At 39.1% G+C, this 14,491-nt stretch overlaps 1 protein-coding gene across 2 annotated transcripts; it reads right to left on the reverse strand.

Annotated features, from left to right (window-relative positions):
• Nucleotides 1-557: 557 nt before the first annotated feature.
• On the reverse strand, nt 558-8,640 carry LOC111267810 (neuronal acetylcholine receptor subunit alpha-10). Of its 2 annotated transcripts, none has more exons than XM_022846328.2 (2): nt 8,465-8,640; nt 558-2,040 (listed from the first exon to the last, which is right to left on the reverse strand). In XM_022846328.2, exons 1-2 carry the CDS (start codon nt 8,502-8,504, stop codon nt 911-913), a joined length of 1,170 nt encoding a protein of 389 aa, XP_022702063.1. In that variant the 5' UTR covers nt 8,505-8,640; the 3' UTR covers nt 558-910. The 2 variants fall into 2 exon arrangements, with proteins under 2 accessions (XP_022702063.1, XP_022702062.1); XM_022846327.2 differs by lacking the exon at nt 8,465-8,640 and adding an exon at nt 4,854-5,625.
• Between the last annotated feature and the right edge of the window lie 5,851 nt (nt 8,641-14,491).

The raw sequence follows: 14,491 nt of genomic DNA on the forward strand, positions 1-14,491 counted from the left end.
GCATTTATATCGATTTACCTTAGTACGAACCGCCGCAGGCCCTTTCTGGACTCCGACTAGACGCTTCGACGACCATGCAGTGGCGGTTCCACTGAGAACAGTAGAAAATCGTGGCTTGTGACGACGGCTAGTCCCGTTTAGCTGAAGAAAATGTGTCGTTCTTTCCCAAGCGACCGTACAACATCAAGTTCGATTTAACTGCTACTACAAAATACAGGTCGCTTTTTTCATAGACCGATTTTTGCATGTACCATATAGAGGAGTAATAGGACGTGGTGGGCTGTATCTTCAAGCACCTAATGCAGCTAGCTATACTGCCAAAATTCGTAATTACATTTCTCTAAAACATTTATGTGGAGTATAGTCTAATTTTTTTCTAAATTAATTTCGAAAAGTCGCTCAACTTTTTATGCCAATGCGTAGGGATAATTTCGAATAATTGGTACCTTTTGAATAATACATACGTTTATTCACTGACACATTACATTTACGAATAAACTAGACTTCACAGTAGTTCATAAAGACAACTATTATAACTAAATTAAATAAAAAATTAATAATGGCGACATTTTTATTAGAAATTATTAGTGATACAAATAATTTTTATCGCTACCGTTCAGTGTAGCAAAATATAGATAGAAAATGTGAAGCTCCTAACAGACGAACCTCATCATCATCATCATCATGTGTTCTTCGTCCGCATGTAATAGCATAATATAGTAACGGCATGAAACGATTCTTGGCACAGAGATGAAAGTTACATGTTGTGCCATATATATATATAGATCTACAGCGGCTTGCCACCGCAAAGGCGGTGGTAAGGTATCGAATCAACTTCCTTTCTGAATATATTATTTTCTGCCAAGAGTACTTTTCAATAGGATCGCGCACCCAATCAAAACTTGATCGTTTAATAAAGAACGTAATATGTGAAGGCATAGCTAAAAAAAAATATCGTTACTGATATACGCATTGTGGCCACGAGAAGATTTTGCCAACTTTGGTTGACACATGTTAATTGCATAGTCTCATTATTACTAGTAATTTCGGGCTGAAATTGACCGCTACTAGATTCGTTTTCCTTTTTCGGATCGCTGGTTGAGGGATCGTTAGAGCTTCTGTCTTCTCGCGAAGCTGGATCTACCGCCGCGCCATCCATCTCTGCGTCGGGACCCAGTCCCTCTTCATTGATTAGCAGCGACCTCTCGTTGAGAACATAGGCACTGATGAACGTTGTGTTTAGAAATCGATCTATCATTGGATGCGTAGCAAACGGGACACTGCAGTCTTCCAGGGCCATACACAAGATTTGCAGCGTAATCATGATGCAAGTAAATAACACGAGATCGCCGGCAAACCTCAGACCCCACGGGGTGCTAATTGAATGGCGTAGGGTGTCCGAGTACCGAATCATCAAAAACATGGTTAAAACAACGCTCAGCAAACCTAAATGAAGACGTTTATCGTTGGTGAGTGGGATCCAACAGAACAGAAACGTCAGAATCGCACAGGTAAATAGTGGTAGCGTAAAACCGTAACGATGAAGCGAAAATCGGCGAGAAACGTGTATTGCCAGCTGTAAAGCATAATCATAATAGTCTTCTGTTTCGCTACCCTTGACCAACGTTAAGGATGCACCTTTCAGCTCCCAGTTTGAGGAGCGGACAGATTTCCTTAATGGGTTGTAATCAAAGACAAGTCGTGGCTCAAGCCTAAGTTCCTCATAGGTGTATGTCGATGAGCCTATCAGCAGGACACATACATGTTCGTCATGCGGAAAGTGCGACATATCCGTGTCGCAGCTAACTAGTGACTTAACTTGTGGGCACCATTCTACAGTGCCGTTGGCATAGAGAAACATGATAGTAGACGAGAAGTACGGAACCTGAAAATCGACATGATTAAAAATGTCGACGTCCGGTCGCCATATTTCGGTTGTGTAAACGGTAATATTGCTCAGACCGTTGTACGCAGACGGATCCCAGGCAAGAATTTCAGCGCACCAGCTAAAACACATAGAGAGCTGTGTGGCGGCTTCATCTGTAATGTCAAACAGTCAGTGGATTAATTAGGTTTTTTTTTTTTAATTTAATTTATGGTATGTAAGAACAAGTGAAATCCTTTGGATAATGAAGTTTCAACACTTGTGCGCAATTTATCTACTAAAATGTACTATTTAAGCGACGATATTTGGTCTTGTCTCTTATTGAGAACGCTTTAAGGATTAAGTGCGTGGTGTACAACAATGTAACATCTCAATCTTCAATGAAAAAAAGAAAAGTTTATAGGAAGGCAAATTAATAATTAATTAAATTAATAAATTAATAATTAAAGAATTAAGTGAACTATCAATATGTAAAACTCTTCTTATTAGAATATATTTAATTATCTACAATGTTGACATAACCGCCACATTATTATGGTAACGCAAACGATTGTACGTAAATAGTTAGTAGTAAAATAACTTTCTGCTATTATTAATTTGTTTTGCCTAATTTATATCTTTACTTATTGAAATCTGTCTTCACTGGCCCATATTGCTAGTAATGTCTATCGAGGAGCTGAAAGGTACAATGAGCTCAGATAGAGGGATATCCGTGTTAAGATGGATGAATTTTTCTTCTCAGGGGTCGTGTTTTATGGGTTTCGCCTGCCCTATGGATTTCCGATGTCTGCCGAATAAGCAGATATGCTTGTTATAAAGTTCTTTTGATTTGTTACCATTATGGGTTTGGCCAGACAGAGCCACTAGCATTGTCCTAATGTAGAATATAAACAGCAAACTACTTCGTTAATGGTCTGTTATTTGAAATATTAGCTTGCTAGAAAAGTACTGACCGCTTTGAAGTTAACATTGAAGCACATACTTCTTTGTATTTTTAAATAATATTACGGAAATGAATATGCGCCATCTTGACCAATGGCTTCCTGTTTTTTTTTGTTTTATTGTGGTAACACCATAATTCGATTATTGCAGGATCTCTGTGGTTTACGAGCAAAAAATGGTGACAAGTGATTTCTACATTCCTCCATTAAAAATGAATTTAACCCTATCAAGGAAGTCCTACATAAACCGGAGCAGATAGTTTGATAGTACAAAATTCGGCCTATATCCTAGGTGCATTAAAATTTCTGAGCTAAGTTCTCTCCATATTTTCCGGGTAGCTAAAGCTCTATGCGGTGAGGCATTTTCAGAAGAAACGTACTACTTTCCCTGCTCACTAGTGCGGATTGGTTTCTTTCAACGGATTGTTATAACCTGGTTAGTTGTTGACACTATAGATCGAAATAAATTGTTTTGGCAGGTAGCAACAACTCATAATGCGCAATTCTTTTTTAATGGCATCGAACAATTTCCGGCGTCAATCTGGGCTTTGCTACAGATTCGCTTTTAACCCACTTTTCATTAACCGCTTTAGAAGTAGCTCGATTTCTGTGGATTTTTCTGTCGATGTATCTTTGATCGAACGAGTTCGCTTACGTCAATTCGTGGAGCATTCAAGTATCGAGCGCTTTTTGTAGTCTGTTTCCTTTAAATGGTTTAAAACTACTTAATGGTGGATGTTTAGTTCCTTATCGCTACTTAGGTGTTGGTCTTCCTCAAGCTTCGCAATAATCTCATTAACCTTTCCTGTAATTGGTCGACCAATACGAGAAACATCTTCAAATCGAAATGAACAGAACAAAAACGACAGCGACTATTTTTTGCCCCTTGTTCCGATAACGCATCCTGATCATAAATAGTACAGTTATTCATAGGCGTGCACAGCATCTGTACCTTTATTAAAATAAAATTCTATAGCAAATTTTCATAGAAATTTCACTCATTTTCAAGGCGCTCTACCTTAAATCTAAGCACACATACCATGCCGAATATAAACTTTCAAATACCACCAACGCCGACTTTCACGCGACTCATAATAAGGGCATCTAGCTAGAAAAACGGTCAATATTTTTTTGACCGTGTCACGCAAGTTGTGAAAAAGCTTCCGCCGCAGTGTATAAGGAACGCGAAAGCCAGCAGTTGTGAGACACTCGGCCAAAAACCAGCAAACTTTGCCCTGTGCCTTACAAGGGAGGAACCACAGAACTGTCCGCTCTATGCTAGCGTGGAGCTTCTGAATAGCGGAGAGCTCCCGGCTTATTGTGGACCCTCACCGACTGTGTTTATTTTCATTAATATACAGTTCGTATCCGTTAACTTATAATAATTACGAATCCATTTTAATGTAACCAACGAGTATAGCATAGCACCGACACATTCGATTTCACATGTCTAAAGATGTTGTATTACATGTAGAAAGTACACACTGTGCTCAAAATTCCGCAACTCTCGGGGGGCTAGTTAAGGTTGAGCGATTTTGAAGGTAACACTCAATACAAGTTTTGCGTTCAGCATTTTTATTTTTTTAAATTTATTTTTATTTAATTTTTTTTAATATTTATTTTTATTTATAGTATTATTTATGATTATTTATTTTTTTCTCTTTTTAGTTGATTGTAAGCGAAAACCAAACAAAAAAGGAATCCATTGATATCTACTTCCGTTGCAATATTTAACGGTTAATTGTTCTAGGAACAGGTCCTGTACCTTCTAAGCCTAAGTCCTTCTAAGTCTATACACCCCTCCCCTTCCGTTTTCTTTAATTTGAAATACACCGTGCTATCTTAATGTGTAGAACGCCATTTCTGAAACTTTGAATAGCCTTCCGAAGAATTGCGAAATTCTGCGAACATCCTGTAAATATTGAAGTACATAAATTATAGTAATGTACACGCCCGCATCGATAAACGTAAAAGAGTGCACAATACAACACCGACGAAAATCTTCTATGTTTCGCATCCCCAATTACTTTTGTCAAGTTCGAAACTTATGAAGTCGCTGATCTTCACCGTCACCGTCAGTGTCATCGAAGTACTTTCAGATACCACAGGTCGAACGAGCCGTGTTGCCCGATATTGGGTAGGCAAGATGTCCTTCCGTAGCCTGGCAATGTCCGATGACATGTCAATAGTGTCGTCAAGTCTCACTGGACGTAGGACGCAAATAACAATAACCACTATTGCATAAATGATCTTGTACCACATTAAGCTGATACCCAGACTTGTTCGCCGGTACTGGCACATTTTACAGTAGCTGTTTGTCCTAGAGCATTTAACCACTATCGTTCGGTGTTAAATTAAATTGAAAGTTTTATGAAGAAAAGCTGAGAGGATCCGACGGCGACTTTTTAGTGGATTATGGGGCGCACAGATCACAGCGGCGATTGTATTACTATTTAAAAAAAGCGGCACGAAATTGCAAGCCATCTGTCGGTCCGTTGGTATAAATGTTTTCAAAGAGAGGTCCCTCAGATGGTCGGTTATTCTGTGGAAGAACAAACGTTAGCGGCGGTTCCTGGGGGGCGATTCAGGTCGATGCACTGTAGAGTGTCTGGACGATCTAGAGGCATTGTCAGAACGAATAGAAGTACCGTAAGCGCGGTCCAAGGAAATAGAAAATAGGCAGCACTGCATGACTCTAATTATTGTATATCCATGTTCAGTAGTAGAACTGCCGTTCCGTATTTTTAGGAAGTTTTCCAAGTGCTATTTTCTTTTCGTATAAGTTGATTCACACAATCTTTGCATGATCCTAAAGAGAAAAAAAAAAGATTTCCGATAGCTTCTTGTTGTATTCGGTGTTATTTGTTTATGATAATCCTATTTGAGTAAAAAGACGACTAAATGCATTAGAACAGGAACCAAGCCGCGTTATACACCTACGTAATACGTTTATTCATTATATATATATTTAAGCATACTCAGCTCCCTTGATATGTGTTACACATATATAAAGCGAGATGAATATGGTTAAATTTAGCTTCTAATTAAAAAAAAGCAAGCTGAGACAGAGAAAAAAAGCATTTTGTCCTACTAGTTTTGCATTTTTTTTTGCTATTCCATTTTGGGCGGCACGTTACCATGTCTCATGGTCGTCTGAGTGGCAGTGTACTTGAGCCAAACATCTCGTAATAAAATCATTGCGAGATCTGCTCAGAATCTCGTACGGCTACGCTGGCGAGGCACTTATTGATGGTCAATATATTAAAAATAATGCAATTTTAACCGTTTATGTATATTTGCGGTGTATTTATCGAGTACTATACTACTGTTATACTAAATCAATCTAACTGTATAATGGCGACGCCATGAGCTCTAGCACGAATTTTGTCTAAAAATGCGTTTTTCAACGGAAAAAATATTACCTGGGTGTACGTAACGACAAAAAGGGAGAGGAAGAACAAATGTAAACAAGATTAGAAGTAAAAGTAGAATGAATAATCTTAGCCCTTGTTAACAGAAACAAGACATAAAACACATAGACAGATGATCAAGCGCCACTGTAAGTTCATTAGGGAAAATAAATATAAACTCATATATTAATAATATGAACAATGTTATCATATACCGTTCATCTTATCAAACATTGGTAACGACGAGGCGCGGCTTATTTTAACTGAAGGGAATATGCATGCACGTGCCCTTACCGCAACGCGAAGCCCTAGGAAACTAACATGTCAAATATTATTTGTGTATTTGAATAAATATTAAAAGAAATTGTCGTTAAAAAAGTTGGAGTGCATCGGAAGGGTGTGGATTGATCACGGATTGACGATGTTTGAGAAGCGTTTCGCAGTGTCCCATATCGAATTGGATTGTGTTGCCGGAAGGGCAGTGCTAGTTGTGGCAGCAAGACTTGTACTTGTTGACTGTACTCTTCACTCATTTGCTATCTAATAAGTAATATGCCCCACAGCAATTGTCTGTGCTATCTGTGAACTAAAAATACCTTTTATGTGTCAGGGGCTTTTGGGGAAAGTCAAGCTATTGGACTGTTCTTATTCGGATATTCAGTACCCTTATTAAGGAGTTAGATTACTGTCTTTGACTTCAAGACCTCAATATATGTGACTAACATAGTTTTGCAAAAACAGTTGCATCAGCTTCATTTTTTACTTATTTGGTGTTAGTATGTTTTCTAACAGACGGGATTGCCACAATATATATTAGCTTAGATTAAAGCTAAGAGGAAATTTATCATGGGCACGTCTTCTCAGCTGACCACAAGATAAGGTTCAGATTATGATTTATTTTCAATCTGCAATCTGTTGTGCGTATGCTCTCACAGATGCAAGTAATGAATTATCTTTCATCCAAAAGACCAAACGTTCTCGAATCCTCTAGTTAAGACACAGTCATTTTATCGAGAACGTAATAAATCAAGGCGTAGCTAGGCAGAAATATTGTGACTGATATCTGCATCAGTGCGATAAGGAGATTCTTCCACTCCTGATTTTCGCCGGATATCACTATGGTTTCCTTGGTTATTCGGGGTGTGGCTTGGACCACATTATCAGCGGCTGCTCTTCATTGTCTGAAGAGGACTCTTCTACATGCTCTGCTGTAGCGACGTCACTCTCTTCTCCCTTGAAAGCCTCGGATTTATCGTTCGAAACACAACTACTGACAATCGTCGTACTAAGAGACCGGTCGATCATCGCCTGTGTTGCAAACGGCACGAGGACATGCTCAGGCGTTAGATACAGTATTTGAAGCACAATTATTCAACGGGTAAACTGCATGGGATCGCCAGCAAGCCTCGAACCCTTATGAAGTACTGGCCGAATGCTGCAGCATACTTGAGTATTGAATCGTAAGATTGATGTTCAAAATGACGCTGAACAGAACGAGGCGGAAACGCTTCAAGCAGCACCCAGCAAACCATGACAGTGAAACCGGCATAAATGAATAACAGTAACGTAAACGTATAGATGTGAACTGAAGATCGTGTTCTGACGCATAATGTAACTTCACACGCATAGTCAAATCAATCCGCGACAGATTCGATCCCTGTGGGTCTCAAATGAACGTCCACTAGTTGCCGGTTCATAGAAATGGGTTTCTCCTCCTGCGACGAGTCATCCTGGTCTTTAATGAGACCCAATTCAAGTTTTAACGAGTCGTAACTGTACGTTGTTGATCCAATCAGGAGGCTGCATTCATGTTCATCGGGTGGAATTTACGACTACTTTGGCCCTTAGGCACCATTCTGGTAATCCGGACTGATCTATGATCACGTGATACGAGTAGTCGGTAAACAAATCGGGGAACCCCATATGACGAAGATATCGATATCAGATCGCATCGTCATTTTAGAATCATCTAAATTTATTAACACGACAATGTCCTACTAAATTGGTTATCATTATTTTATAAACTAGCTAGAATAATTTAAGATATGTTGTAAACTCAGCGTATCCAGACGATGTGATACTGATTGATCATTCCAACGGACTTATAATGTAATGTAATTTTATATTTTTTAAGTCGGAAAAAAAACAATGATTGTTTAATTAGTTTGTTCGTTATTGGCCAATGAAATGCAATAGATCTTAGCACACAACACAGAAACGATACTTACTATCGTTTAGCTCGAAGCTAACCGAGCTGCGAATCATCATTAGAGTATTTTCGAAGAAACCCGGCCGAATCCTTCTCCCCAGCTGGGAACCATTTCGAAAAATGTGCGTTTTCAGCCGTTTCAAAGCAGTCGCTTCTCAATTTCATTATTCGGCATGACTGGGCATAGCACACGCGATCAAAAGGTAAAGTCGACTAAAAGTACTAGATCGCCCATTACTCCAGTCTCTCATAGTAATACTCTCCATTGTTCCCCGTCAATGTTATCTACTACTGGTATCATCGAGTATCGGAAATGTTAAGCATAGTGTATTTATTTATATATAGGCAAAGAACTGGCGCAGACATGAATTAGAGTAAATTTAGTGAACGTATTTAGGAAAGAGCTTTCTGTGACGGATGAAAGACAGGTCACAAACGAATGTGATAGGGAAATGAACAACAACTATGCAGAGACCGTATGAATTGTATTTGCATGATTGACCGGCGTTCTGCATCGATGATATTACGCAAAGGGAAAACAAAGAGGACAGGGGGCGTTCAAAACAACAACTAACAAAGGCAAAAAGCTAAAGGCACATTGTCTTGAAACACGGCAAAGATTTAACGAGGGTCGATCGCTTTCAACCTATAAGTGTTGAATATAGTATGAACAAATCTATTTCCTTTATATGAAAAAAAAAAAAAAATAATACTTTGAAACAGTATAAGGCCATTATACAATGGCCTGCGTCAAAAAAACGAAAAAAACCAGTTTCTCCACGGGACTAAATGCAAAAACACAACACGTTTTTGCCACAATATCTCAAGCTGCACTGTTAGAAACACGTATAGGCGAATTAGCAGCGTAATAAAGCCCTCGCGCTGGGGCTGAGTCTCACGCCTATTAGCCTGCGCTAGATGGACTTTGGCCCATTAGGCCCGATAGTGTATATTCCACGTTACTTTACGAATGTTGAAAATGCAAGACATTTTTGAAAACAAACGGACAGTAACTCCGTCGAAATGACCACTGTAGTGTGCTTACCAAACTAATACGAGCAGCGATTATTACTGTGGTCTGGCTTTACGCCCGCATTATTCTAGTTTTATTGTTTTAAGAAATATCTATGTACGTTGGGGCAATATGTTTCAGTAAGGAAAAAAAATGATTTGTAATTAGCGTTTTCGTAGTTTCGAAAAGATGTGACGTCTGAAAATGTTGCATTGCACGTTCTAGTGATTATCCTTGTTGTTACGGTGGATTTTTTACTGCCAGCGTTTAGTTATTATAGTAGGATTGATAACGAGTTCAAGCATCTCAGTCATTTGTGATGTTCTTTCATCACCAGAATGCTATTAAACACTATACGGTTATGTGTTATAGCACCTTTGTCCCGAGTACAGAAACATTATAAAATTTGGTTACCCAATTCATTTTTGGGACATCATCTCCTAAAACAGCGCAACGAGACATCGTTAAATGAAGCATTTTTCTATTTAGCGAAAATAATGAAGTTTACCAAATAGCTAAGCGTTTAGATCGTACAATATTGAACGGGATGCCTAAATGTAGCGCACAAACGGCAAATTGCCCTTTTTAAACATAAAGATGTTCCATATGTGTGCACGACTTTAACGTTTAACTTGCTTTTGACCTTATCACACTGCCAGTAACAGAGCTAACTGGCCATCGTGCCGCTGCTGTTGTTGTGTACTATGAAAGATGACGTATTACATAAATATAAATAATTAACAAACTTGTTTATTTTACTACAAGGAACTTGTACAACATTAGCACGCATACAGTATCTAAGTTATGTGAATTTCTTGCTATAATTGTTGAATATTTCTAATAACTTAGCAAACGCCCACCTTGTATTATTAACTGTAAGATGGGTTCGTATATTAACGGCTAGTTTAGAGTTCCCCTAGAAAATTATGAGGTAAGACTAGCGAGCCTAAATCTGGTAAAAGTATGAAACTGCTACAGCAGTTTCATACTCATACTCATACTAAATCATCTTGTAAACTAGGTATAATGCATTCATCCGCGCTTTAATTTACGCATACGTTTGACCTACGTAGCTTAGCTTGTAATGGACGAAGAAGATGCCGGTATGTCTAGCTTACATAAAGTAGCGCCTGGATTTATTTCCGAAAACCGAATGCGGAATTAGCCATATCATAAAATTGTCGTTTTGCATCCTGTGGTTAGAAGTCGCGACCATAGTCGAAAAGCTGTACCATTTAAAATGTTGATACATATAATTGTCGTACTAAAAAACTCGTTGACCATCGACTATATCCCGAATGACACGAGGGCATCCTCGAGCGTCAGTCCAATATTTCATGCAACGGGTCAACAGCGTCAAATCGCCCACAATTTTCAAACAAAGATAGATGTTCGGAATGACACTGAATAGGGCCAAATGGAAGCGTCTCTTATCCGATAGGGACAATCAGCAAAACAGGCCAGCGCAAATAAATAACAACAGCGTAAACGTACCAATTTTGTTTTCTAACACGCAACGCAAAATGGTCTGTGACGCACTCTTCATTTATGAGCTTAGAGCAGTGTCCGTTCGATGTCTCGAATCGAAGAAACTGACTTTTTGCCCTGTGATAGATCATCCTTGCCCTTTAAGAGACGCGCTTCGTATCTAAAAAGATTGAGACGGCACGTCGCTGATCGAATCCGAAACATACATCTATGGTTGTCGGGTGGAAAGTATGACATGTTCGTATCCCAGTTATCGATTGCCTGCGTCTTAGGATGCCACTTTGCCATACCAAACAAGTCGACGACCAAGTGATAGGAATGGTGAGTGAACAAATCGTTTATTTTGAGGTTGCTGAAGATCTTGATGTACGATTGCCATATGTGATGTAACTTAAGGTGATGTTCCTGATGCCGTCATAGTCCTTTAGATCTCACGATGGTCCCATGAACCTTACTCACACATGTCGACAAATCTGCTATAGCTTCGTTTGGGATCGAACGCATTTATTAAGAATAGCTACTTTAACAGTAGTTCTGAACATTTAAAATAATGTAATTGTTTAGCAGGTTAGCTTTAGTATCATACGTTTACTATGTGGTTAAATTGCAGTCATTCTTCCACAAATAAGTAAGGAAAACTGAGTGTTTAATCTCGAAAGCTGAACCTGTTCCACGTATCCTTAGCGAATAGGTCCCCTGGCTTAGTCGAGTGTGGCCTAATAAATCAGTGTAAAATACGCGTAAGATTGCACGCCAGTTGCTTGCCTTCCTGCCACAATGAAAAGTAGACACGCAGGCTTTCGGTCAATTGACAGGCAATACAAACACCTACTGAGTATCAGGAGTTATTAATCGATGAATTTTAGTTCCATTCATTAAACCGAAGCTTCTCCTCGGTATCTAACGAGTGTTACGGTTGCTTGGCTCTCAAGCAAATAAAGTGGCCATGTTACCGCAATTATATATAACTGTTTGTGATTTCACGTTTTATGAGTAGGCAATGGCACTTGAAAAAATACTATGGTATGCCCTTGTTTAGACTGTCCCCAAATCCTTATGTCAAAACAGGCAATAATGCATTTCTGTCTATACTACGATGTTGATATCACAGCGCCTTCGGAAAAGGCTGGCCGAATTTTAGTTGAGAGCCGTTTGGAGTAAATTCCTTTTCGTTCCCTGTTTCACTATCGCCCTCCGACGTGATCGACTGCAAAGTGCGTGCGGTGTGTAGAAGAACGCGGAACGCTAGCTGCGGATGTAGTCTCCACGACCGACTAGAGTAGCCGTTAGTTACTTCGCTTGTCATGTTTACATGTCCCCATTGCCCCCATTAACACACATTAGAGAAATATCTGTTTGAAAAGTGTCATCAATTCTCAGTTAATTCATCGGCTCGCTATTGAGTCAGTTCAGTGGACGAATATGAGTAATCGCGTAAACAAGTCGAACGCTTAAAAAAGTAATTGGCTATTGAATGGATCGCAAGGATATGGCAAGCAACAGAGCCCTACACGTCTGCTGTAGGACGACCGGCATTTACGCAGTGGAAAAACGGATGGTAGTTATTTATGATGACGATGAAGCTGATATCGTGACATGTTTCATGGCGGGCAAGCAAGTAGGCGGGCATCGAGTGATGCCATTAAGTCGAAGAGCGAACGCTAAATTCGATACGAGATGGACAGGGTCTCAGTCAGCAGTCTCTACAATGTAAATACGTTAATGAAAATAAAGTGGAAAAGTCAAGGATACTTTTTCGGCAAAAAGCGAGTGTCTTTTTCTCGTAAGTGTTATCCTGCTTTGGAATGACCGTGTTCTCGACCAGTAGAAAAGGGCAGGAATAACAAATCTGCATAGTCAGTTTCCTGGGAGTCCAGCTGAGTGTATTATATTGAGAGTATTTGACGCCTGCTAAATGAAATCCCCATTTCATTTATCCCCATAAATTGATATAAATTTCTTAGCAAACTATTGATGCAATTAAAAAAATAGGAGACGATTTTCGCGTTGTTTTACTTTTCCCCAGCAACACCCTGTTCCGACGTGAGAAAACATTTAATACAGTTCATTATTTTCTTTTAATTCTTTCTCCAGGTTCGGAGCTAACGATAGGCGTTATTATTCGATATTCGAGGTTTCGTATTTTTAGACGGTTATCCGGTCTACCTGGACACACCCACGCCTAGAAGATAATCCTGAGGTAGAGCACATAACACAAGGACATCCACCATGATCGATTCAAGCGTTTGCACTCGTTGTCTAAGCAGCATATTGGCTCCCGACACGCGACGGACGTAGAGGAAACTAAATAGAACACGTTTATAGGTTCGATGTATATAAAGGTGAAAAACAGACGAAACATGTCAAAAATGAGCAACTAATTCGGGTGAACAGAGTGCTATACTATGTTTTTCGGACTACAAGTCTGATCTATACATAGGAAGGAAAGGAACACAACTTATCGGGGATGTTAAAAGCGGGTCGCTAGATAGCTGGTCCTTCCTTTGCATATTGGGTAATGGTAATTCGAAGGCGCGTTTTGTGGAATGATCAGAAACGGAAAAGGAGGCGGTTTTAAAATGGTGCCTCTTAAACGGCGATCAAAACAAGCTGCATTCGAAAACGCTAGGCAGAGTGCCACGACGATTCAATAGTATCTCTACGAAGTCGAAATGAAGAAAGATCAACGCTTTTTCTGCATTTATATACAGAGTTGCTCTAGAGAACTTCCATTGGCCAGACGTTAATTGTTCATTGCGAGAGTTGAGAACTATCATCTAATGCATGCTATACCACTGTTAAAGATTGGCATGGTGGCCATACTAGCCGACCATACTTACCGAGTAAGCTTCTAATAATAAATAAAATAATCTGAATCTTCATATTGCTCCCCCTTTCATATCAGACCACTCTCAAGCGGTTCAATCGAACCTACAGCAACAAATGTGTACATATATATAACTAATATAATAATTGACTCAGCTTTCTCACACAAGAGAATTTAGTTGTCTCAGTCAATGATTTGAATTTGGTACTATAACTAATAAACTACCGTGCGTATAAATTCGTGTTTTTTCTTTTGCAATTTGTTGAATCTGAATTTTAGCTAAACTGTCAAAACATACCAACATAGGTACAGCTTCCAATGCGCGCCTATTTGCAGATAAAATTTACTACTAGTTTGATCCGTCTCCGATTAACAGAATCCAAGTACATTACAAGAGCATGATGTGTGTTAAAATCAAAATGGAACTATTTCTTCCAACTTTTACAATCGCATTAGTCGTCTTCGTTTCTTTTTCATTACATTTTTTTTAAAGAATTTTTTATTTTGTATTGTGGAGACACGATGGTAGCTGCATGATTTTTAAGGTTGCCAAATCTGGTAAGGCAAATGCTCCGCCTCTCATTTGTAATCGTTAAAAATATTTTACATATTATAGTGTAAGGTACTAACGCTACGATGTTCCCACTGAGCATGATTGCTATATGTGTGTATCTATTCAAAGAAACCAGTATTAACAACGTAATGGAGAGTGCCTGCAA

The sequence above is a fragment of the Varroa jacobsoni genome, unplaced genomic scaffold, assembly GCF_002532875.2.
Source record: "Varroa jacobsoni isolate VJ856 unplaced genomic scaffold, vjacob_1.0 scaffold_1225, whole genome shotgun sequence".
Taxonomy (NCBI): Eukaryota; Metazoa; Arthropoda; class Arachnida; order Mesostigmata; family Varroidae; genus Varroa; species Varroa jacobsoni.